Raw genomic sequence first — 23932 nt, 5'->3', positions numbered from 1 at the left:
GAGAATTCTCAGATTCCTCCCAAGTAACTATATGCAATAGGTGCAACACAAGCATTCCTATCTAATCTAAAAAAAAAGGTACTAAATTTTCAGTCTAAATACTAAAGATCAGTAAGGTAGCCAAAGTCCTTTATACTGCCCAATAAAATTTCCTGTTATACAATTTTTTAAAACATATCATGGGACTTCAGTTGGAAAATACGGTACAGTTCAAGTTGTAAGATACTGGTGTTTAGTCTGTAATGATTCATGATAGTTAATATTGATTTGAGGGACTCTGTCAGTGTATTACATGTGTTCATTTTTGCTGTGCAGGTTTTACAGTATATAAAAGACATGAGCTTTCAAAAAAACATCATGTGTCTCCATCATTTGCTGGTTGGGTTTTTTTCCCCTGTTTCATTTTCAACTATCATTTATGCATTTGCCATTCTGTTTCTTCCTTTGCTTGTTGCAAACAGTATGTGTAGCTACATGCACAAATTTTCACCTGTTACTCGTAATACAATACCAGTAATAAAATTTCAGTGTCTTTTATAAACTCTTTCTTATAGATATATGTAAGAGCACAATTTGAATATGATCCAGCAAAGGATGACCTCATTCCTTGCAAAGAAGCTGGCATCAGATTCCGAGTTGGTGATATTATCCAAATCATTAGCAAAGATGATCACAACTGGTGGCAGGGTAAACTTGAAAACTCCAAAAACGGTACTGCAGGTCTTATTCCTTCTCCTGAACTTCAAGAGTGGTATGACTTAAGTTTTTTGAATTTAGCTTTGCTTTTATTTCTGTCTTTTATGCTGCTTGTTGTATATCTAGTTTTTAGTTTTGTTTGGGTTTGTTTTTTTTTTTTTTTTTTTCCAAAAAAAAGTATATATTGCCTCCATTTGCGTGGCATTGATTTTTTTTTTTTCATATATGCATAGCAGTAAGGGTTGCATGCAATATCATGTGTGGTTATGTTAGAAAAATAAACACCTGTGTTAATAAACATCGTTTTTGCTTTCTGATACACTATAGGAAACTAGGATTGATGGCTACATACAAATTGTTTATGTAAGGGACTCAAATTAAATTCTAAACACTGTTTTCATTAGTGCTGCTATATGCAAGTGCTGCAGGAATAAGGTGTTAGCAAGTCATCAAACACAGAAGTCATTGAGGGACTTCTGGGTTTTTCTCTCCTTTTCCTTTTTTGTGTGAAAGCCAAAGAGTAGAAAGAAACCGCAGTGCAAAGATTCCTGAATGACAGATTCAATGAACAGTAATGGCACTGGGTATCACAAAAGCAATGCAGAGCTCTTGCAGAAGCTGTTTAGTAAATATTTTAAATGTATCAGCACACGCTCTGGTAACCAAGTCCTGGGCCATTAATGTTATAGCCATAACTCAAGAAAATTTATCAATATGGATAATCCAGCCCAAAATATTTCATACAAGATTTGCTATGTCAAAGAATTAGAGTGCTGGAAAGGATTTAACAGCACCTATGCCACCTGGACTGACTAAGGGAGATTTTGCTAGAAGAGAAGCAGAGGTAGACAGACATTTCATTCTATCTCAAGAGCTCCCTTGCAAACCCTGACACAAGGAAGACTTTGGTACACATTACAACAGAATATGTGCAATGCTTCCTCCTAAAGATGGGCCTCAGAACAGTTTCACAACACAACAGGACTTGCGCTGAAATAATTTAGACCACAGTGGTCTTTTCAGACCTCATGCGCTTCCAGTTTAATCTGCTGCAGAGTGGTCTACAAGCCATTTTAGTAGCTGCCCTTCTTCCCATGCTCACTTGATCTGCGAGCTTCAATGATCTACCACCAAGAAGATATTCTTTGTATCAAAATACCTCTGTGCTTTAAGTCATCAAACGAAAAGTTTTGGAAAGTTTTACTGTACTCTTGTACTATTAATAAGTCATATGTTTCTAATTCGTTCTGTGTGTCTTCTTAAAAACACATTGATTACAACAACAAAAATTTTGTCTCATCCGTATGCCAGGCGAGTTGCTTGTATTGCCATGGAGAAGACCAAACAGGAGCAACAGGCCAGCTGTACTTGGTTTGGAAAGAAAAAAAAGCAGTACAAAGACAAATACTTGGCAAAGCACAATGCAGGTATGAAAAAAAATGCAAGTATCTTTAAAGGTTAATTTTTTTCCAATCTAAACCTTGCCATTAATTGTTCAGCTGGCACTATTGTATAAACATAATGAGTTGCTTAGGAAAATATAAAATTCTAATTATGTCAACAGTACTCTGCTTGTTCTTTGCTATTTAAACATATAGCTTATTCAGTGAGCGGCAAGCCGCCACAAAATAAATGCATTGTAATATATGCTAATATAGGCTTACATGGTTTGGGGTTTTATATTTAAAGGAGCACTAGAAACCAACAGGATATTAATTTTGCAATCTGTATCACTGCACTGTGCTCTACAGAAGACTTTTCAGTAGCATCCTTGTTACTTTGTGGTGATAGTTATAGATTATATACATGAAAACATCACGAAAGGCCATTTTTCTCAAAGCATTACAGCTGGAATTGGAATACGAGCCATTGCATAGTCAGTGCATTATTTACAGTTACCGAATAGAAAAAGCTGTGGAAGTTTATCCTCCTTGCAGTGATTTCTGCCTGAATCCTAGGTTTGGATTTCTATTTAGACTGCTGAAAAGTAGAATTGTTTTAGAAAATTATGAAAGTAGAAGTCTTCAGAGTATAAGAGATCCTTGCTGAGCAAAATTGATTAGTTTTAATAGTAAGGAAGGAAGAACCTTTCGGTCATGAGCAGAATTTAGTTCCTTTCTTCTTTTAATATAAAATACTCAGTGTGTTAAAACTGTTTCTGTTGGTTTTGCATTGATATCACACGCTGTGGTGATAGATTTTTTTTTGTTGCGATCTCTGGGGAGACTTGCAGAGATTTTTATTAGAATTAAAAGATATACCTGTCCAAACAGTGTGATGAAAGTATTTTATATATTTCATTAATTTCTGGCGGTTTTTTCAGTTGCATTCTTAAACTTACTAATTAAGCAATATAAATCTGTATTTTCACATTTCTCATTACCTGACAGTTCATGTGCAGTATCACAGCTCATAATATATCAGTACTACAGAATTCATATTTACTTAGAAGTCATTTGCAAATAAAATCCAAGAAAGTCTAAGACCAGTAATTGTCAGTTACACTCCTTAATTCATCATCATATTTAAGATGTTCATAGTTAAATATAAAATTACTCATTACCCTGAAAACCCTTCTGGATTATTTCTAAATTGAGACAATTGAGAGATTGAGAGTTTTAACTTGCTTCCTTCCTTTTGCCGGTTTAACATTCCGGTTGCTTTAATTTTTCTACTTCATTGCAGTAGCACTATACCATGTTTTACTAATTATGACCTTAACAAAAACTGCTGAGAATAAACCCGATTTTATGACCTAAAGTCTTTGACAACAGTGGTTTGAAAGTATTATCAGTTGCCCCCAGCTTACATTCTCACAGCATTGCTACTTGCTTCAGTTGTGCCAGTATAACTTTGCATGTCTGTGCTGTTAACTGGATTAACTGAAGAATGACCCAACAAAAAACATCGATGCTTTTTCTTAAGGGCAATTACATTTCTTAATACAGTTCACAGTGCAGTTACATAGTTAATAATGTCAGTGTGACTAAGCACGGCATGCTACGAAGGAATAAGCAGAGGAAAGAGGATGGCCAGGGAAGGAGAAGGAGCAGGCAATACTTCAGGAGCAAAACTAGCTCAAAGACTTTGTATCAATTAAATCTGTGAAAGGAAGGTAATCTAGACTTTCCTGCCTTGATGTAGGGGGACATTTTGCAGAAGGTTGATAGCACTTTGAGTCAGACAGTTTGCCTGCCTTAGCACTTGCCACCATCGGTCACTTTACATCAGAGCACAGGTTTTGCCAAAAATTAGAAATATTAAAAATTACCTTAACTACCATAAAAGAAAATGTTCTGTTCAGAATACCATCTGACACTTCCCCTCCCCCCTAAGAAGTCAAAACATTAAAGAAAGTGCAAACAGGAATCAAGAATTCTCTTAGAAATATTTATTGATCTTAGTGTGCTTGAGGTATTAAAGGTGATGCCAGTAATATTCCAGGGAATTCTGTCAAATGTAGAATCATAGAATCGTTTTGGTTGGAAGAGACCCTCAGGATCATCGATTGCCAACCATAACCAAACTCTAGCACTAAACCGTGTCCCTAAGGACCTTGTCTAAACGCCTTTTAAACACCCCCAGGGATTGTGACTCCACCACTTCCCTGGGCAGCCTGTTCCAACACCTGACAACCCTTTCTGTGAAGAAATTTTCCTAATATCCAATTTAAACTTCCCCTGGTGCAACCTGAGGCCATTTCCTCTTGACTGTCACTTGCTACTTGGGAGAAGAGACCAACCCCCTCCACGCTACAACCTCCTTTCAGGCAGTTGCAGACAGCGACCAGGTCTCCCCTCAGCCTCCTTTTCTCCAGGCTGAACAGCCCCAGTTCCCTCAGCCGCTCCTCATCAGACTTGTGCTCCAAGGATATAAAGAAGTTCACTGAAATGATACGGTGCTTACATGAGTTTAACTAAGGTGGTACTGAGTTTACCTTCTCTGAACTGCTCTCTCCCATCTGGTATTGTTAGTCAGAAATATGGCAACACTGGCTTTTGCAAGCTTTCAGTGCATCTATCTCAGAATATAAAACAGATCTTTTCTTCTGTTGGATCCAAAATAAGTATAATTAATTTGGAACTGAGCAGTCTAATCCAGATGTCAAATGTCGCTCTTACAAGAAAGTAGAATTCATTTCTCTTATGTCTTATATCTTAGAATAAAATTTGATAAATCATTTAGCAGTATGTAATCTATTTGGACTTCCCTGTTATTTTTGTCCTAGAGATGAGGCTGAACTGGAATGGTGAGAAATGACCTAGTAAAATACTCTATGGTCAACTAAGATGTGTGGCTAGCTAATGATTTGAGAGTTTATGAAGTAAAGAGTTGAATATTTCAGTTACTTTTTATAATTAAAAGCAAATATATTCTCTGTTACAAGAAAAATATCAGACCATTTTTCTTTCCTCCATACCTGATATTAGAGTATTGTGTCCTTCAAGAGACAATGTCATGATCCTACATCTTATCATTGTAAAGTCATTTTCAGACCAAAGCCCACAGGAAAAAATAATTATTTTTCATTATTAGGTTTACTGACTTTTTAGAAATGCTCTAGATAAATACTGCAGTGATATCTAGATATATTTTTTATTTATTTTACTGAAATGTTATTGGAGGACTTCCTAAAAGAACACTCTTTAGAACATACTAGAACTATGCTTTGTGTTATACATAATGTAGAAAATTGCCAAGCTTTTACAAAATATGTTTATCATTTCTTAATGTGATTTATTTGCCTTGTGTTTAGACTATTGCATGGTAAAGTTTATTTTGTGCATATACTTTTTATTTTACTAATATACTACAAGCCATATCTCAATGACCCCTGTACATTTTTCATGCTGTCTTACTCCCAATGGCCTCTGTGCATGTAAGTAACCTGTCAAGTGACAATGCCTCTTTATTTGCTTCTTACTGTTTCCTTTCAAGAACTCCTTTTCTTTATTAGCTAGTAACACAGAAGCATTAAACTTCAGTCTTTAAATGTGCCCTGTATTCCACTTATCTTGTGTATATTCAAAAATTAATCATTTTTCTTTTGCATTTGAAAACCCTACAATCATTAGTTAACTTCATGTAGACTGAGACACATCTTCTCCATGCTTCTAGTTTGTGGTGAAGGCATTAATATGTATCATTTCTGTTGTTTGTTTCTGTTGTTTGTATCTAACAATGTGGTTTTGTTCAAGAGGAAAATAAAGGATTGATTTTTTTATTATTTTTAATGGGAATAGATACTTGCAGGCCTAGATGGTTAGTGTGGTAAAACTGATTAATATGTTGTAGATCTTCAGCCCTTTTTAATATGAATTGAATTATTAATTAGTTTAAATAGTGTGAAGTTGCAAAAAGGACAGTAGTAAGAATCCCATGTTTGTAGGTTTGCAGAATGGAAGAAAAATATGACTAAATTCTTGCTTGTAATATTTGGGGAAAGGTTGGAAGAGATTCTTCTTTAGGATGAAATTCAAAATGCTTCAAATGGAGCAGGAAGTTTTCATATCTGTATCTTTTCAAGGTCTTAAGGAGTTGAGTGTCAATTGACTAATTTGTAGTTTGACCAAATTGAAGTAGCTGTACTTTTTCTCTATGGTAAAAAGACTGCAGTTGAATTGAAAAATCTTCCCTATAAAAATAAATACATTAAGTTAAATCCTTAGCTGCTTTATCTGGGACTTTAGTACAAAGAGCATGTGCTTTCTGGTAGGCTCCACAGTCTTAATGCTGATCGTGGTGGCTGGGGACTTCTAGAGCAAGCAAACTAAAGCTCCTGCCACTGTCTGCTTTCCTAAGGAGTTTTGGATAGGGGGAGAGGGATATATCCAAACTCATCCTAAAAGAGGGATGTGATATAGCTGAGGTGAATACACCAGCTTAGGACTTGGAAACACTCAAAGAATCCCATACTTTAGATGCAGTCACTCCTCCCTTCTTTTCATAGCACGCATAAATACAGAACGGAAAACTCCTCTTTGTTATTCTGCTCACAATTGCTGATTTGTGTAATCTTTATAAATATAATTCACTGCCTCCTGGCTTCTTTCTTCATTAGTCTGCAAGAATTCCCACAGATCTTGTGTTATTCGACTGAGGAGGAATAAGCTGGTTTTAATGAACAAAACTTGATTTGTCAATCATTATATATCTTGGCAATTGACCATAGATTGATAGACATGATGGAATTCATCCCATTTCAACTGCAGTTGAAATTATTTCTGAAATAGTACTTTTACAATTTTTCCCTAAATATGGTGGAGATTCTTTTATGTAATGCCATCATTTTTCATTAGAATTCTTCATTCTGTCACAAGTGTTAAAAGCATGTCAATTTAATGAGCACATGTGTTTAAAGAGAACTCTAATTACAATCAATATGGTGATAGTTTTGAAGAATAAATACACAAAGTATTAATACTCTTCTCTATACATTTCTCATAGATCTTGTTAAAACATTATTATGGAAGTATCTCTAATGTAAATAGATGTTCTCATATTGTATTCATGTTGGTCACTGTCTACAGATTTTTCTTTAGTATTGCTATTTCTTAGGAATGCAAATGTGAATGGCATGCCATTTTAGCTAATTTTTGTGGTTTGCTGAATAGTGCATGAAAGGACATGTGAACTTTCCCGAGCATTTCAGTAGCTTTGTTACTGCTTTTTAACAGTTTTTAAATGATCACATTTGTTAAAATTGCATAATGAAATGGTTTTATTTTCTGTAACATCTTACTTTGTACTGTAAATCTAAAACATGCTAAAATTATGATTTGTAGCACAATTAATTATCAACCTTAATATGCCTTCTTTTCTCATCCCTATGACGGTTTGTTTTGTGTTTTAGTGTTTGATCAATTAGATCTCGTCACGTATGAAGAAGTAGTAAAACTGCCAGCATTCAAAAGGAAAACACTAGTCTTACTAGGTAATTTTGAGTTATTATTCTGCATATAACAGCATAGTTTTGAACCCCTTCTGGTGGAAAATTTATAATTCATTTCTGTGTTATGGATTAGGTGCACATGGTGTTGGAAGAAGACACATAAAAAACACACTCATCACAAAACACCCGGACAGATTTGCCTACCCCATTCCTCGTAAGTAGCAATGTTCAATGTAGTGCAAAATTGTCTGTAGCATCATAGACAACATACCTATCATAGTACTACATGTGTTCAGTTCTACTGAGACAAATCCTATCTTAAAGGTGGGAACTGTGATAGGACTGGGTGTATTTCTTCTTTTGTTTGTTTTTCAGGAGGAGGAATAGTAAGTAACAGCACTTTTACATCAAATGGTTCTTAGTATTCACAAAACTTCTTGTTAAGCATACTTCTCCCTACACCAAATATTTGTTAATTTAGAATGAAGGCTAAAACGTTTTTCATTTTTCTGCGCTAATTTCACATTTGCAGTTCAGGTAAGACTGGAACAGCCGTGACATTTAAAACTGTGTATAATTTCCATGAGAAGAAATATTAACTGGATTTAGAGGAAGCCTTTAATGTATACCTTATGTGAATGTTTTAAGTTACTTTTCACAACCTCGCCTTGAGGAGTGGTATTATACTAAAATAACTTGAAGTTTCCAGAGGTGACAATAAGAAAAAGGAAAAGCAATTAATTAAAAAACAATCACTCCTTACAAGTGGGTTGTTACAAAGAGCAGAGAGGTGCGTTTTACCTTCATGAAAATCTCTACCAATACTATGGCAGGAATTGCATGTCCTGCTACATGATCTTTTGGACATGCACCCTTTTTCCTCAAGCTAGGCATCCTGAAACAAGAGCATCCAGCAGCTGAATCTGTCCACTCTATTTCTGACTGACTTCAGAAGCACAATACATGGCTCAGAAGTGACAGTTTGCTGCTGATTTAAGTTCCGCAGGCTTGCTCACTCAGGAGTTGGGCAAAGACAAGTGCCAGAAAAAGGAAAACAGAAAGACCTAGGAAAACATGAACCATTAGATCACCCCAGTAGCAATGTGAAACTGCACTGTGTGTAACACTGCTGTTTATACCTAGACACTAAAATCCTGGATTCGACACTTTAAAAGTGCAGTGCCAGGAGTATGTGATGTATGTTGTACCTATGTTATTCAGTACAGACAAGATTATATGGGTAGAAGGAAGTAGTAACCCAGCAAATATGTTCTCCAATACAAAGAACTAAAACAAAGAGTAATAAATGTGTTACAGTACGCTTTTCAGCCAGTCTCTCTCAAGTACTAACTGTATTGCTGTGGGGAAGTAGAAGCCGAACTATTAATAGCTATTTTGTTTTCAAATACCTATTAAAATGGATTCACCTATTCCGTGATGACCATGCCTTAGGTTGCCTGCATTATGTTCCTGCTCTGTGGAAGCACTGAAGTTGCTTCGCTGATTACATAAGAAGACTAAACTGCAAATCGGGGTGAAATTCAGCTGCTTAAGCATCAGTATGATGTTTAGATGCCTGTTTTAGACATGACCTGACCTCCAGACCCACTCCAGAAGATCAATGGTCTTCTTTAACTCCTGTGTTATATCTGATAGTCGTATGGGGATGTTTCAGATTTTAAGGCATTTAGGGCATTTAAAATAGCACTTTATGCTGGTGTTTAGAGACCCAAATTACTTGCTTATGTTATAAAAAGGTCATATAAAATATATCACGTACACTTTAAGTGTTATGGGATCCTGATCTGTCTTTCGGCTGACTCTAGGTAATTGAATTTATTCTTTCCACCTCTCAGGGATGGATACTACTGCATTTTCTGCATTTTTTTACAAAGCCATGGTAGGAGTAGGTAGCTTTTATTATGGACCTTAAGTTGGGTGTGGTGTATTGGGGAATGCTTTATGAAGAAATTATCTGCCTACTGAAAAACTGATCCTAAAGGTCATGTCACACACAATGGTAGTTAATTAAAAGGATTAGTAGGCCATACATCTCTTGCCATGTAGGTCTGCAGAAGCAATTTATTTGAAAAGTATGTTATTGCTAAGTACCTTTCATCTCTCTTGACTACAAATAATCAGGCCCTCACCCGCTTCTTAGGCTTATGCTTCCACACTCAGAATAAAACCTTGCAAGAATTCAAGTGAAAAAAGGAAAATACAGAAGTGTGTTCACAGAAGAGGAGGATCTGGGGGATATGTAAGAGTATGTAAGTTCAGTAGAACTAGGGCAGCAGTGAGTAGTACAGTGATAGTATATGGTTTATATAATCCCTTGTTCTTGAATTTCTTAAAATAGTAATTATGGTCTATGATATTTCTACAGAACTTTTCATCTTTGAAATATGCTAATTAATCCTCAGAATATTGCTAATTAATCCTCAGAACAGTGATAGGTATAATTAAACAGGAAGATTAGTTCCGTTTTTGATACCTTGTTTGAAATTATGATAGGGTTGTTGGAAGAGATGGGATTAGATTGGGAAGGGATGTGGTGTTTCAGATATGTCACCACCATAACTGTGATAGTGGAAAAATCAGAGTAAATCAGCTTGTGAAGGACTGTTGTAAGAAAGATAAGCAAATGGGTATCAGTGTGCCTGTGGGGAAAAGAGGAGCAGATGACCAACAGAGAATCACAGAGTGGTTGAGATGCTTACCTCTGGAAGTCGTCTGGTCTAACCCCCCTGCTCAAGCAGAGCCACCTAGACCCAGATGCCCAGTGCCGTGTCCTGATCACTTTTGAGTATCTGAGGATGGAGATACCACCACCTTTCTGAGCAACTTGTGCCAGTGCTGGGTTGCACTCACACTGAGAAAGTGTTTCCTTACATTTAGGTGGAAGCGCCTGTGTTTCAGCATGTGCCTGTTACTTCTTGGCACCACTGAAAAGAGGCTGGCTCCATCTTCTTTACACTTTCACTTTAGATATTTGTACTCATTGATGAGATCCCCCCTAAGCCTTCTCCAGGCTGAACAGTCCCAGATCTCTCAGCCTTTCCACATAGGAGAGATGCTTTAGTCCCTTAGTGATGCTTCACTGACCTCTCTCCAGTCTGTCCATGTCTCTCTTGTACTGGGGAGCCCAGAACTGGACACAGCACTTCAGGTGTGGCCTCAACAGTGCTGAGTAGAGGGGAAGAATCACCTCTCTCCAGCTGCTGCCAATACTTGGACTAATGCAGCCCAGGACACCTTTAGCGCTTCATTACCACAGGGGCACATTGCTCATGTTCAACTGAATGTCTGCTAGGACCCCCACAGGGCCTTTTCTGGAGAGCTGCTTTGCAACTGGTCACACCCCAGCATGTACCGGTGCATGGGGTTGTTCCTACCCAGGTGTAGGACTTGGCACTTCCCCTTGTTGAACTTGATGAGGTTCCTGTCAAACTGTTTATCCAGCCTGTCAAGCTCCCTCCGGATGGCAGCATGACCCTCTGGTGTATCAGCCACTCCTCACAGTTTTGTATCATTGGCATCCTTGCTGAGGATACACTCTGCCCCAGCCTCCAGATGATTAATGAAGATGTTGAACAGGATTGAGCCCAGTACTGGCCCCTGGGGTAAAATGGAAATATTAATTGAATTGTTGAGAAATCATAAAAACTCTGAGATCTGGCCTTTGTTTGCTGTTGGAAACAGCTGATACAGTCTTAAAGTCATGATCAGGTAAAGGTTATTATCAACCAAACAAAAAGCCATATATAAGCTTAATATTGCTTTTGTACTGAAAATATTTTGTGTTTTGTATTTTCAGACACAACCCGACCTCCAAAGAAAGATGAAGAAAATGGGAAAAATTACTACTTTGTATCACATGACCAAATGATGCAGGATATATCAAACAATGAATATTTGGAATATGGCAGCCATGAGGATGCAATGTACGGGACAAAACTGGAAACAATACGAAAGATCCATGAGCAGGGACTAATTGCAATACTTGATGTAGAACCTCAGGTAACTAATTAGAAGTATATGAAAATGGGACTCATCACAAATCCTTCAACCATATTCTATTGAGATATATTTCTTTTTATTGATTGCATACTAGACAAGTAGTGAATACAGTAACATGGAACAAAAGTCCCTGGAACACCAAGATATCCATCTGTTAAGTAGAATTCTGGTATTCATCTGGTTAGAAGAACATACAGCAGAAGCAAATTCATAGCTTAGCTTGGTATGCAACCACTAGAGCTTGAAAATCTACTTGCCATGTAACTTTAATATTTTAGTCTCACCTCCAGTGAAATGTATCAAAACAAGTGATTGTCATTGCCTGCCAGGAGTAATGTTTCAGTATTTTCAAAAATTTCTCTTTGTTGCTATGTTAGGTGGTAATCTTGTTTCTAACTGACTCTTGGCTCCATATCACTATTGAACATGGTCAGAAACATTTGTGGTCAATACCACAATACCAATCCTGTTTGTACAATGACCAGATCAGTGTTGTTACTTTAAAAACTCCATTCCGTGTTGCAGTATTATACTTTTTGGAAGGGAGTAAGGAAGGAAAATCAGTCTCTCAAGAAACACTAATAGTTTGTTCATTCATTATATAAAATTTTCAGTGGAAAATTTTGATACATTTCCTTTGAAACATCCATGTAGTCATGACTTTCAATTCACAGGGTTGTCTTTATATGTTTTGTTAAGTGAAACAACATGAATATGGACAAACGTGATGTTTATATTATTCTAGCAGATTGAAGGAAATGGAAGAAAAGACAAAATTGTGACGAGTGTTATCTATTTAAATTTGCTGCCTTTCTTCTTTGTGAATGGAATCATGAAGTTAAAATTCTTGAAGAATTTCATAACAGAAATAAGATACCTGACTAAATTATTTAAGACAGTTAATATAGTAGGCTGGTGTGGTGCTGTTCTGAAAAATAAAATCCCACATGTAACAGTTTTCGGGGAGAGCAGCGTTTATAGTCAGTTCAAATGAAGCAGCTGTTAAAAGCAAACTCTCTTGATAAACCTTTTCACATTGCATTATTCAGAAGCATTATGGTTCTCAGAAGCCATTTTCATCTTTGTTAGAACATATTTACATTTGATAATAGCTGCCTTTTCTACGCTTCCTCCAGCACGTGTCTAGCAAGCTTCTCTCTTAACCAGCTTCCTCATGCATCCACCTCAGCTCAATAAAGCCAGCCTGTGGACTTAGTACTAGTTGTCTTACACCACTTGTGTTTTCCCTTGGGTACTCTTAGTTATGTGAGTTTTCTTGACTTTCACATACAGGGTTTATCTATTGTTTGGAGAAGATTGGCAAAGATGATATATATAGGTGGGTTTCAAGCAGCAGAGGTGAAAAACTCTTTAGCTTGGGAAAAGGATGAATTGGCGTTTTTTGTTTGTTGTGGTTTTAAAAAAAAAAAAAAAAATACCACACCCTTGAAGAAGACTGACCTTTAGTAGTCTACTTCATCTTGTCCATCCATTTGAGTTCAGCTGAGGTATGTTTACTTGCTGTCCTGCACTTCAGTCCAGCTCAGATCTGTACCAGAGTTTTACTTATGGCAGCTCTGTGTGTTGCTCAATAATTATGACTAAGTCAACTTTTTAAATGAGAACTCTTTTCTTTTGCATAGATTAATGTTCAGGGGATTTGTGCTGCATTTACTGCATTAGTGCTATGCTCACTTTTTCAAAACTTCAGTATGCTTACTTCCCACAACACATTTTCATTTGTTTCAGAAAATAGTAATAAAAAAGTGTTGCGAGGTAGAAAAAGTCAGACAAAAAATTATATTCTAATCAATATTTATTCTAAAATACTGTTGTCTCTTTTACCTGTTTATGGCATGGCTTATTTTTTTTACCTGGTGTTAATCATTCAGTTTAAATGCAAACAGAATTCTGCACCCTGAGACTGTATGGGAAGAGGTTCTCTGAAAATGCTAAAGCTTTAATTGTCTTGAGAACTCACTTTAATTAAGTATAAATATACGGTTTGACCACCAAAAACATAAAATAATGCAAAAAGTGTCTGTATTACTAAGGTCTTGACTCCAAATCAGTTAAAAACAAATACCAGCGCTGGTAAATCACGATTTTTTTTAATATTTTGCTTGCGTGATAGAATTTATTTCACATTGCTTGTGGGGGGATGCTTCTGAAGTATCTGATTTTTTTTTTTTTCACCTAGGCATTGAAGGTCCTGAGAACTGCAGAATTTGCTCCTTTTGTTGTTTTTATTGCTGCACCTACAATTACCCCAGGCATTAATGAGGTATGGCATGTTGCAATCTAATGTCCTACCAGAGAGAAAATTAAAGATGACGTTCAAATATGCAGATAAGACTCTTCAGTTGTTTCCTTGTGTGTAAATGGAGAGGCAGAAAGACAGTTGTATGGCAGCATTATTAAGTCAGTTGGAATGTATTTATTGTTTATTAACTGTTTTTTCTAATTCAGAATATGAACTGCGAGTGGAAGGATGCACATGATATATTCTAAAAATACACATTCTTTTATTTCGTTCCCTGCCCTAGCTCAAAGATCCATTTCCAAATCCTTGACAAATTGTTAGCGCAAATTACTCAACTCTGAGCTGCAGCGTCAGCACTAGATTACAGCTGGCCTGAACTAAAGAAATGGGTGTGCGTGACTGCCATCATCCCACCTTTATCTTTTTGGTTTTTCTATATAGTAAATATATATCAGAAATAGCCTTATTAATTTCAGACTGTTCGCTAATAATTGGCAGCTTTGACCAAAGGGGTAATTGCTTGTGGAATAATGTTAAGTACTCGTGGAGGCCCACATCCTGAGTGTCCTATTTAGTTTTTATAGAGTATCGATTCTACAGTTTGCTACTGATTTCAAAGATTATATCAAGCAATTCTGGATTTAGCTTACAACAGGGCAAACAGTATTTATACAAACACTTTATCTGCTCAGCCTTTTTCAAATCATGATATAGGGTATTAAATCAATTGGATTTCACCATGAATCTGTTCCAGATCTCCTATATATCTCCTTGATCACACAAAAATAGTCAGAAGCCTGATCTCTACAGCCTGTTTCTACAGAAATGTAATTACGGTACCATAAGTATGAAACCATGACATCACTGCAGAGGCTTGCAGGAGAATAAGGAACCAGACAAACATATTTAAGTGTAAATACCATGAATGATTGTTAAAATAGCAAGTGGAGAGTGAAAAATATTGGCCTCAAGCTGCAATTTTACTGGCAGCTGAGGCAGTCTACTAGTTTCCTGTTGCTGAACAGCATGATTCTCTCCAACTTGCTCCTGGGACATACACTGCCAGTCTGCACTGGCCATGGCACTTACTAGATCCTTTAGTGAGCTAGTTTAGCTCTAAATTGTATTTTGACAGTTTTCAAGCAGCTCACAAAGGCTCTGATAAGCACCAATGCCAGAACAAGCAGTGAAAACATACAGCCAGGGAAAGAGTTGGGAGGGGAAAGAAGGATGTTATAACTTTCACAGCAGTAAGTTATGTCATTTCACTGTGTTACGGACCCAAACCCTACCTGGTGAATGTCACGAGTGTACAGAGGAAAATCTCTCAGAACATCACAGTTTGCGATGTTAGTGAAGTGACAGTTTGTCTAACTGCTTGTATTGGTGTGTGCTGTAAATCAGTACAATCTTGAGAAAATACTAAAATTTTATATTCTACTCTGAGTTTGCCTTTGTGCAAGCAAATCACATGGCATCATTTAAAAAGTAGAATCTTTTTTGATTGTGCCAAGCAAGTATTGTTCTTACAGCAGCGCTCAGGAGTCCAGGTAACCTGTGGAATTATGTAATTGCCTGGGTTTGTTGCCTCTGTACCTATGTCTCAGCTCCCAAACAGTCTTTCTTGGCCCCACTCATCTGCCAGGGGTACTTAACTTTTAATCTTCCAGCCATCGGATCTAATACAGAGACACTGAGTCAGTTCATAGGAGGGAAAAATGTTTTCCTGGTACACTGAGAACAGGATAGAAATGTACCTGTTACAGCAGTGGGGGAGAAATGTCTGTTCATGCCAAAGAAATAATAGTAGAAGGAAAATATTGTGTTCTAAATGCTTGCATTCATGCTGTAAAACTGTCTTTATTGCAAGCTCTTGTGCTCTGTGCATGCAGGTATTCACTTAGGCACATGAATTGCCGAACTGGGGCCATGCATATAAAGCCTGCTAATTTATGAATCAAACTTTAAGAAAGGGAGGGGCAGGTAATGGTAATAGCAACAGACATTACCCGAATACAGTGTCCTGTTTTCCACGGTTTACTGTGCTTCATAAAGGGAGATACACAAATTGTGTCTCTGTGTTAGTAGCCTGTGAGGCATCAAACAAGGGTGGAGAGTGTTTCATATTTCCCATTCATGCTTCCTTTTTGAAAGGTTCATTTGCATAATGAGTATCCCTTTCTGTTTATCCTTTTATCCTTCTTTGTTTATTTTACGTACACTTTTTCAGAACACTTCTGTAAATGACTGTCCGTTTTTCCCCCTTGTTTTCTTAAATTTCATCTTTGCTTTTCTTTTCATTTTCCTGCACTCGTACTAATTGTACATAGCTGCCAAAATGGTGCAGAAAATTGCCTGTAAGTACCAGCTAGGGGCTGACAAGGTAGTCCTGGTTATTTCAGTAGTTTTAGAATGTAGATATGCTTGTTCCCATTCAACGTTACTTTTGCATTTGAAATAAAAAATTTAATGTAATAATTACTTCAGAGATCTGTGTTAAAATTATGTGCTAGTAAGAAGAAACTAGAGAGTAACATTTCTACTCTTACAGCTGTACATCTGAACTTTGTGGTAAAATCAGTGCAGAGGCCTCATCTTGGTCTCAAGACACTTTAGCCTATCATAGAACACACAAAATATCTCAGTAATCAAGGACCACACAGCAGGAGTTAGGAGACAAAATATTATGCTTTCCAACTGAATGTAGCAGTACTCTGAGCAATTCTGCAAAGCACAAAACCAATTTAAATCATATAGGAAATTTCCCAGAGTGTACCCACCTGTCTAACCACAAAGGAAACTTAAATCAGATTATCGCTGTGCTAAAGCAGAGAGAGGAGAGAGCATTTTCAGGAAATACTGGAGTAATTCCTCCTTCATCCAGCTGTTTTTTACCTCCCATTGCCCAGACAGCAGCAAAGATGAGTTGGCAGGCTCTGCATTTTTTATCTAAATCTTACTGAACCATGTGTAAATCTTTATCGAGCCAAACTCTTCTGAATTATAGCTATGCTTCCTCCCTTCCTACAGCCAAAGAATAAAAGGAATTTTTCTTAAGAAGCTTGCAGTCCACCAGCTGCTTAAATTGAGGAGAATTTCTTTCGGTTGGAGCAAAATTTGCAAAGGCCTGATGGTGTGCTTATATTTTGTTCACAACCTTAGAAGGGAATATTAGTAATTTGTTAGGCTGTGCTTTGACTGTCACAGGGGCAGCTATTGTCCTATGTACTTTATGGCCAAAAAAAACAGCCCTGTGAGACTGAAGATATCACTAGTAGCCACTATGTATGTGGGAGGCATATTGTGCATAAAAGCCATGATTCGCTCCTTTCTATCCTGTCTATTGTGGAGGAAAAGAGAAAAATAGGAAAATTAACTGAGTTCTAGTGATTTGTCTGTCTGCAGCTGTCTGAACATTTTGATAAGTATCTTCTTTCTTGATACTATTGAGAACACAACTACCAGAGAATATTTTCTTGGAGAATAATCTGGGGTCTTCACTATTCAAGATGTAATTAAGGAATTTTAGAGAACTTGAGAGGAACTTACTATAGTGAAAATTTTGAACAAGTGTTAGCTTCAAAGATCAGTTTTGGCATTTAAGACCTTCAGACACAGAGGAAACACTTAGCCAAGTCTGGCATGGTTTTGAATGTATAAACTCTATCACTTTATTTGGACTGCAAACTGGCTGAAGGAGAGAAGCCAGAGAGTCGTGATCAATGGGGCGGAGTCTGGTTGGAGGCCTGTATCTAGTGGAGTGCCTCAAGGGTCAGTTCTGGGACCAATACTGTTCAATATATTCATCAATGACTTGGATGAGGGAATTGAGTGTACTATCAGCAAGTTTGCTGATGACACCAAGCTGGGAGGAGTGGCTGACACGCCAGAGGGCTGTGCTGCCATCCAGCGAGATCTGGACAGGCTGGAGAGTTGGGCGGGGAAAAATGTAATGAAATATAACAAGGGAAAATGTAGAGTCTTGCATCTGGGCAGGAACAACGCCAGGTTCCAGTACAGGTTGGGGAATGACCTATTAGAGAGCAGTGTAGGGGAAAGGGACCTGGGGGTCCTGGTGGACAGCAGGATGACCATGAGCCAGCACTGTGCCCTTGTGGCCAAGAAGGCCAATGGCATCCTGGGGTGTATTAGAAGGGGGGTGGTTAGTAGGTCGAGAGAGGTTCTCCTTCCCCTCTACTCTGCCCTGGTGAGACCTCATCTGGAATATTGTGTCCAGTTCTGGGCCCCTCAGTTCAAGAAGGACAGGGAACTGCTGGAGAGAGTCCAGCTCAGGGCCACCAAGATGATTAAGGGAGTGGAGCATCTCCCTTATGAGGAAAGGCTGAGGGAGCTGGGTCTCTTTAGCTTGGAGAAGAGGAGACTGAGGGGTGACCTCATCAATGTTTATAAATATATAAAGGGTGGGTGTCACGAGGATGGAGCCAGGCTCTTCTCAGTGACAACCAACAGTAAGACAAGGGGTAATGGGTTCAAGCTGGAACACAAGAGGTTCCACTTAAATTTGAGAAGAAACTTCTTCTCAGTGAGGGTGACAGAACACTGGAACAGGCTGCCCAGGGAGGTTGTGGATTCTCCTTCTCTGGAGACATTCAAAACCCGCCTGGACGCCTTCCTGTGTAACCTCACCTAGGTGTTCCTGCTCTGGCAGGGGGATTGGACTAGATGATCTTTCGAGGTCCCTTCCAATCCCTAACATTCTGTGATTCTGTGATTACAAACACAAGTGAAATTTGTCTCCAGAATAAAACCAAAATCAAAAACTCTGACATCTTTCCTTTCTGCAGAGCTTGAGAAAATTTGAACCTGCTAGAAAATTGCTGCACTGTCCTATCCCAAACTTATTACTGCCCCTAAAAAATATATAAAATATGTTTTACGTTTCTGACAGGCTAGGAAATTTAGATATTCCATAATACAACCCGCTTCAATACCAACAAAGTTCTATCTAGGAGCAGCTAAGTCAGGAAAATATTAAAATTTAAGAAGTTTTTGAAACTCTTAGTTTCGTGACATCTGTATGTGCAAGGTAAAAATTAGAATTTGTTGTTCTTTGCCTGCGGGTTGTGTTTTTTTAAATAACTAACTTTTTCAGATTTTTGTTCTGTCAGTCACAGTAAGATACACGCTTTGGTGAGAAAAGTTCTTTCTCTTATTTGGAGCAGGTAAAGATGACGCTGGTGGGAAACCTGAGTAGCAGTTAAAAAGCTGCATGTGAATTAACAGTTTTAGGGCTTCATGGGGGTTTCTCCGGTTGTTTTAGCCTGTGCCATGAGATTAAAACTCTCTTAAAGGTGCAATATGTTTTTTGCCAAGACTGGCTTTAAAATACAAAATTAATCTTATCTAGGTATGTTTAAAGCACTGAAAATATTCTTCTTGGCAAGTATGATTTTTTTTCCCTTTGTAGGTTAATTTAAATAGAAAAGTTTAAATATTTAGCTGATAAAAATTCATGTTCCTTCTGGAATTTATGAAAAGTTGGGGCAGTTTACCTCACTAGGTTTTTGGCTTAAAGACACTGGGCCATACAAAATGTTCCACAAATATATTTAATATTATTATTGATCCATACTGTTCAATTTGATAATAGCATAAATTAAATTTGCATGCACTGGTATCTTCTACGGAAGCTCCAGGCATCACTGGTGATGCATAAAGGTCCATACAAGGAGCATCCCCTGTACCGAAGTGCGTGAGAGAAGTATTTGTCTGACTTTGTTTGAGTAAATTTGTGGTTATTATCAAGTGAAGGTGACATTCCCCCCTCATTTGGGGCTGCAGCGTCAGGAGAGAAGCAGAACTATAACTTGGGTACAGAACTTCTCCTCCAGACGTGGCTGGTTTCGTTGCTACAGGGAAGGAGAACTGTCTCAGCACAGGTTGTTCCCTTCAGAGGACCTGAAAGCTGCTGTTCCACAGCTACTTGTCACCGTAATTTCAAATACTTGAGAAGTTTAAATAACAAAAAAGGGTCGAGTCTCTTTTTAGGTAGATAAAAATCTGTTCCCAGAATAATTTCTTGTGAAAACGCTATAGGCACTGCGTCTGTACTTCCTGCAGCCTAAAACTCTGTTAAAATAAAGTGTATCCTAGTTGGCTGATCAAGTAGGGTGACCCTATAGGTATTACAGAGCAGCAAGAGTCTATACTGTTCATATTTAATTTTTCAACATATCAATCCCAAACTTGAGGGGCAGGAAGGACTTGATCACTTTCCTGTGGCTATTTCAAGGTTCCTGAAAGCAGCAAATGATATTTTTTTTAATTCCTAAGAGAATTTGCAGGAAGATAATTCAAACTTACAATTGCTGAAGAGCCCTAGAAAGAAGCTTTTTGCAATCCTGCTCTCTGAGAAAGGCCGAGCTCGCTAACGAAGCCCGTAGCTGCAGCATCGCTGGCCGCACAGGCTCCAGGAGCTCACCCACAAAGTAGGATGCACGTGTTTCTGTGAGGACATCGACACAAAGCCGTGGAAAGACCAGTTTGCTGTCGCTGGCCCTTCTTGAGCACAAGCCGTGTGGTTTCTCTTCAGGACCTCGCACTAGGTGATGCTGGAGATGGCATGCTCTGAAATAGGAACCGCAGAGAAATGCAGAGTGAGAACTTCCTTGTCAGGAAATGATTATTAAAGGAAGTAGACCCAGCAGGCTGATGTTGAGCAGTAAAACACTACCAAAACCAGGAACTGCTAATACCCGACAATATACCCTCTCCTATTTCTCGTGTTCTTACCTGGACCTAGGCCAGATAGCTCATATTTGTGCACTTCGTACATTTTATTCATATGTGGTCTCCATTGCTCCATGTCTGTGCTGCTTTTCTACGCTTCCATCCTCTGCCTTGCTTTTTAATTGTAGACTTGAGTTTTGTCCCAAGTAATGTCAATAACTGAGTGCTGTTTGAATGTCAGCTTGAAGAGACAAATTGTGCCATTTCTCCCGTGTGATTTCCATAGATTTAGGTGGGGGATCTAAACCGCCCAGGCCTCCCTGAGGCTTTTTTCCCATTTCCTCCTCTGTAAGTAACAGATAGAAAGCTGTTGTAGAAGAGTACAAAAAAATCCAACTTCTCTCTCTCCCATTTTCTTTTCTGACTGCTGAACAGGATGAATCTCTTCAGCGCCTGCAGAAGGAGTCTGAAATCTTACAGAGAACATATGCACACTACTTTGACCTAACAATTATCAACAACGAAATTGATGAAACTATCAGGCACCTGGAGGAAGCCATCGAGCTTGTGTGTACAGCCTCACAGTGGGTCCCGGTCTCCTGGGTCTACTAGACCGGTCAAGAGAGAATTCTAGAAGAAAAAAAAAAAAAGAGAAAACAACAACAAACCCTGTCATTACTGGGAACCACCTCATACATGGAAAACCTCTTCGTTATTGACCTTGTGTCAACAGGTCTTGGCCCCTATAGACTACCTAGATGTAGTGTGACCTAAATTTATAACTATTGTCATGTCCGAATAGATAGGAGGAGGGAGAAAAACAAATTAAACACTAATTTAAAGAGACAGTATCTTTTTTTAATCATTTCTCCTAAACTTTAATAAAATGTATCTTTACATATATGTATTATTCAGTCCTTTGGAATGTTATATTTTTGGAAATCATAGCTTTTTATTTCAAGGACCCCTAAAAACTGCACAAAATAGATGCTGCTTTCTATAATCTATTTTAATAGTAATAATAATATGGTTCTGTTACCTTAACTTGGGGGTGGAACACTACATTCTTTTTAGAGTCTGATTTTATGGATTGGAATACTTTGCTTTCCTTTATTTATTTGAAATAATTAGTCTAGTGATTACAAAACAAATTCATAAATTTTGAAGGCCTTTCTTTGCTTTTTTTTTCTTAGGATAGTATTTTTAAGTACTTTTGTGTAACATCCAGATAATGTGATACTGTCTCTTTGAAGAACTCTGTAAAACTTTTAGAAATTTGAAATTGGGTCTTGACTCTTAATGCATGTGGACAGTCGCAAGCGTTCATGCCGTTGGTGTATCTGTGTTGAAAAAACCTGTAATCTACAGCAAAGTACATTCCGTTCATGGGAACACGTACCCGAGGAAATAAAGTAAAATATTATTCTGACTAAGTTGTAAACCTATGCACATCCCTTGCATTTTGGGCGACTTTATAAAAAAACAAACAAACAAACTGATTTTTATTAATAATAATCATGTAGTGAAATGTGTTTGTAATTTTGTCTCAATTTAATTTGTTGTAAGGTGGGAGGGGGCAATTACTGGTTTCACCATTTCAGATCTGTGTTGTCTGAGAGTATTAACGTTTTAATTAAGTTTAAGGAAAAAAAGCTGATTTTTAATATGTATGTAATTGTTAAAAGATGCACACATTTTAAAAGAAAATACTGTGCAATGAAGAAACCAGTTTAGGCATTGCGATAAACTGACTATTCCAAAAGACTCATCTACAACAGCCCTGTAAATTCCTTTAAAAATGGTAATTGACTCTACAGTCTGACCAATTTTTTTATTTTAAATATACTTCCTTTTATGTGTTCAACAATTATATGGTTTTGGGTCCTTCATTTCATTGCAGGGAGTTTCAAGAACAAATCCGTGAGAAAAGGTTTCTTAAAGTGTGTTAAGAGAAGGCCCTGGTAAGGGGGCACAGCCTGTGGTCTGTTCCAGGAGCTCGGCTCTGCCTGTACCAGCACAGGTTGAACTAATTTAGAATTAGAGCAGAGCCAAGAAAATTTAACCATGTGCACACCTGGTGTTTTGTTTCCCTTCTTCATGCTCTCACTGGCCCAGATGGTTTGCATTTTTTTCTAAAAATGGTTAACAGAAGCAAGCATTGCCACCAAGAGATGATTTATCTTAAAAGCTTGGTTGGCTGTGCTGTTCTGTAGTATGAAGTTCAGTGTTTGTATTAAAATGCTACAGTGTTCTCAAAGGATTTATCCTCAAATTTGAACTATCAGCTGTAATTGATCTGTGGGCTGTTCCAGTTGTTTGGGACCAGTGCACCTGTATTCAGAAAAGGTTCTTACGGTTGAACATTCATCAATAGGGGTCATTATCATGAAGTGCATAGATTGCTAATTTTCTCCTGCCTACTCCTACTGCAGGTCTGGTGGTCAAATCTCTATTCTAGTAAAATCCTTAGGCAAAACCTAGGTCCAGCTGGGTGTCCCAGCCAGCTGGGCCAGGCAAGGTGTTTATTTCAGGCAGCGTTCCCAGCACAGCTCACAGCCTGCAGCGCAGAAGGGAACTCGATCCATTGCTTTACCCCACCTGCTGAACCCATGTACGCCACAGCTGGAATCACAGTCCTGTGACTGCGTCCCAAAACATGTACCGTAACCGTGTCCCTGAAATCTCTAGTTGGCAGAGTGTTGGACGCTAGTCGAGGAGAAGCTGTGTGGGCCTCCTGTAAGCAGGCCAGCAAGTAAGAGGGAACCTATCTGAGTAGTAGTAGCTGTTCGTCTGTTCTGAATTTAGCCCCTGTAAAAGGGGATGGGTACAAACTGTGAACTATTTAGTAAGAGGTAATTTTTCAAGTGGTCGTGCTGTGTCATTTTAGTGTGGGATGAACCTTAGGAGGTGTTTCTGTAGGTCAGCTGTTGCAATGGTAATGTTACACGCGAGCCCAGCTCATGCAAGTGACAGGTTCAGTCACTCTCAAAACTACCTCTTTTCCCAGTAAAGCACAAAGATGAGAAGATTTACTGAAAAGCAAGCAGTGGAGTGTTTCTGATGTTAGAAATACAAACTTCTTCTCTGGTAAGCATTGGTATCTGACTTCAGTGACACGTTCTTTTTAAATGTTTATGACATGAAACAGGTAAAGTAATTTTTCTAATTTGGGTATAGTCCACCATAAATGTTTTGACTACACACTTTTGACTCTGTTAATGTGAATTTCTTGGAGTTCCTGTGTATCTAGCATGTAAGGAAAGAAAACTCATAGGGCCCCTGAGGGTGCTTCTGCCTTGCGTAGATGACAATAAGTGGTGATTCAATGTAACTAATACACTTTTCTTCTCTTAAGTGGAGCTACTATGCTG

At 38.0% G+C, this 23932-nt stretch overlaps 1 protein-coding gene across 2 annotated transcripts in view; it reads left to right on the top strand.

Annotated features, from left to right (window-relative positions):
- The window catches only part of CASK (calcium/calmodulin dependent serine protein kinase), a 217267-nt gene extending 194845 nt beyond the window's left edge, over nucleotides 1-22422 (top strand). For both annotated transcript variants that reach the window (XM_065637084.1, XM_065637073.1), the window contains 7 exons: nucleotides 555-751; nucleotides 2008-2123; nucleotides 7550-7630; nucleotides 7722-7802; nucleotides 11406-11608; nucleotides 13809-13892; nucleotides 20997-22422. In XM_065637084.1, coding sequence (XP_065493156.1) covers nucleotides 555-751; nucleotides 2008-2123; nucleotides 7550-7630; nucleotides 7722-7802; nucleotides 11406-11608; nucleotides 13809-13892; nucleotides 20997-21173 — 939 coding nt within the window. In that variant the 3' untranslated portion in view covers nucleotides 21174-22422. The remainder of the gene's footprint in view (nucleotides 1-554; nucleotides 752-2007; nucleotides 2124-7549; nucleotides 7631-7721; nucleotides 7803-11405; nucleotides 11609-13808; nucleotides 13893-20996) is intronic.
- Nucleotides 22423-23932: the final 1510 nt, after the last annotated feature.

This window comes from Caloenas nicobarica, chromosome 1 (genome assembly GCF_036013445.1).
Source record: "Caloenas nicobarica isolate bCalNic1 chromosome 1, bCalNic1.hap1, whole genome shotgun sequence".
NCBI lineage: Eukaryota > Metazoa > Chordata > Aves > Columbiformes > Columbidae > Caloenas > Caloenas nicobarica.
This window is presented reverse-complemented; position numbering and strand designations above follow the sequence as displayed.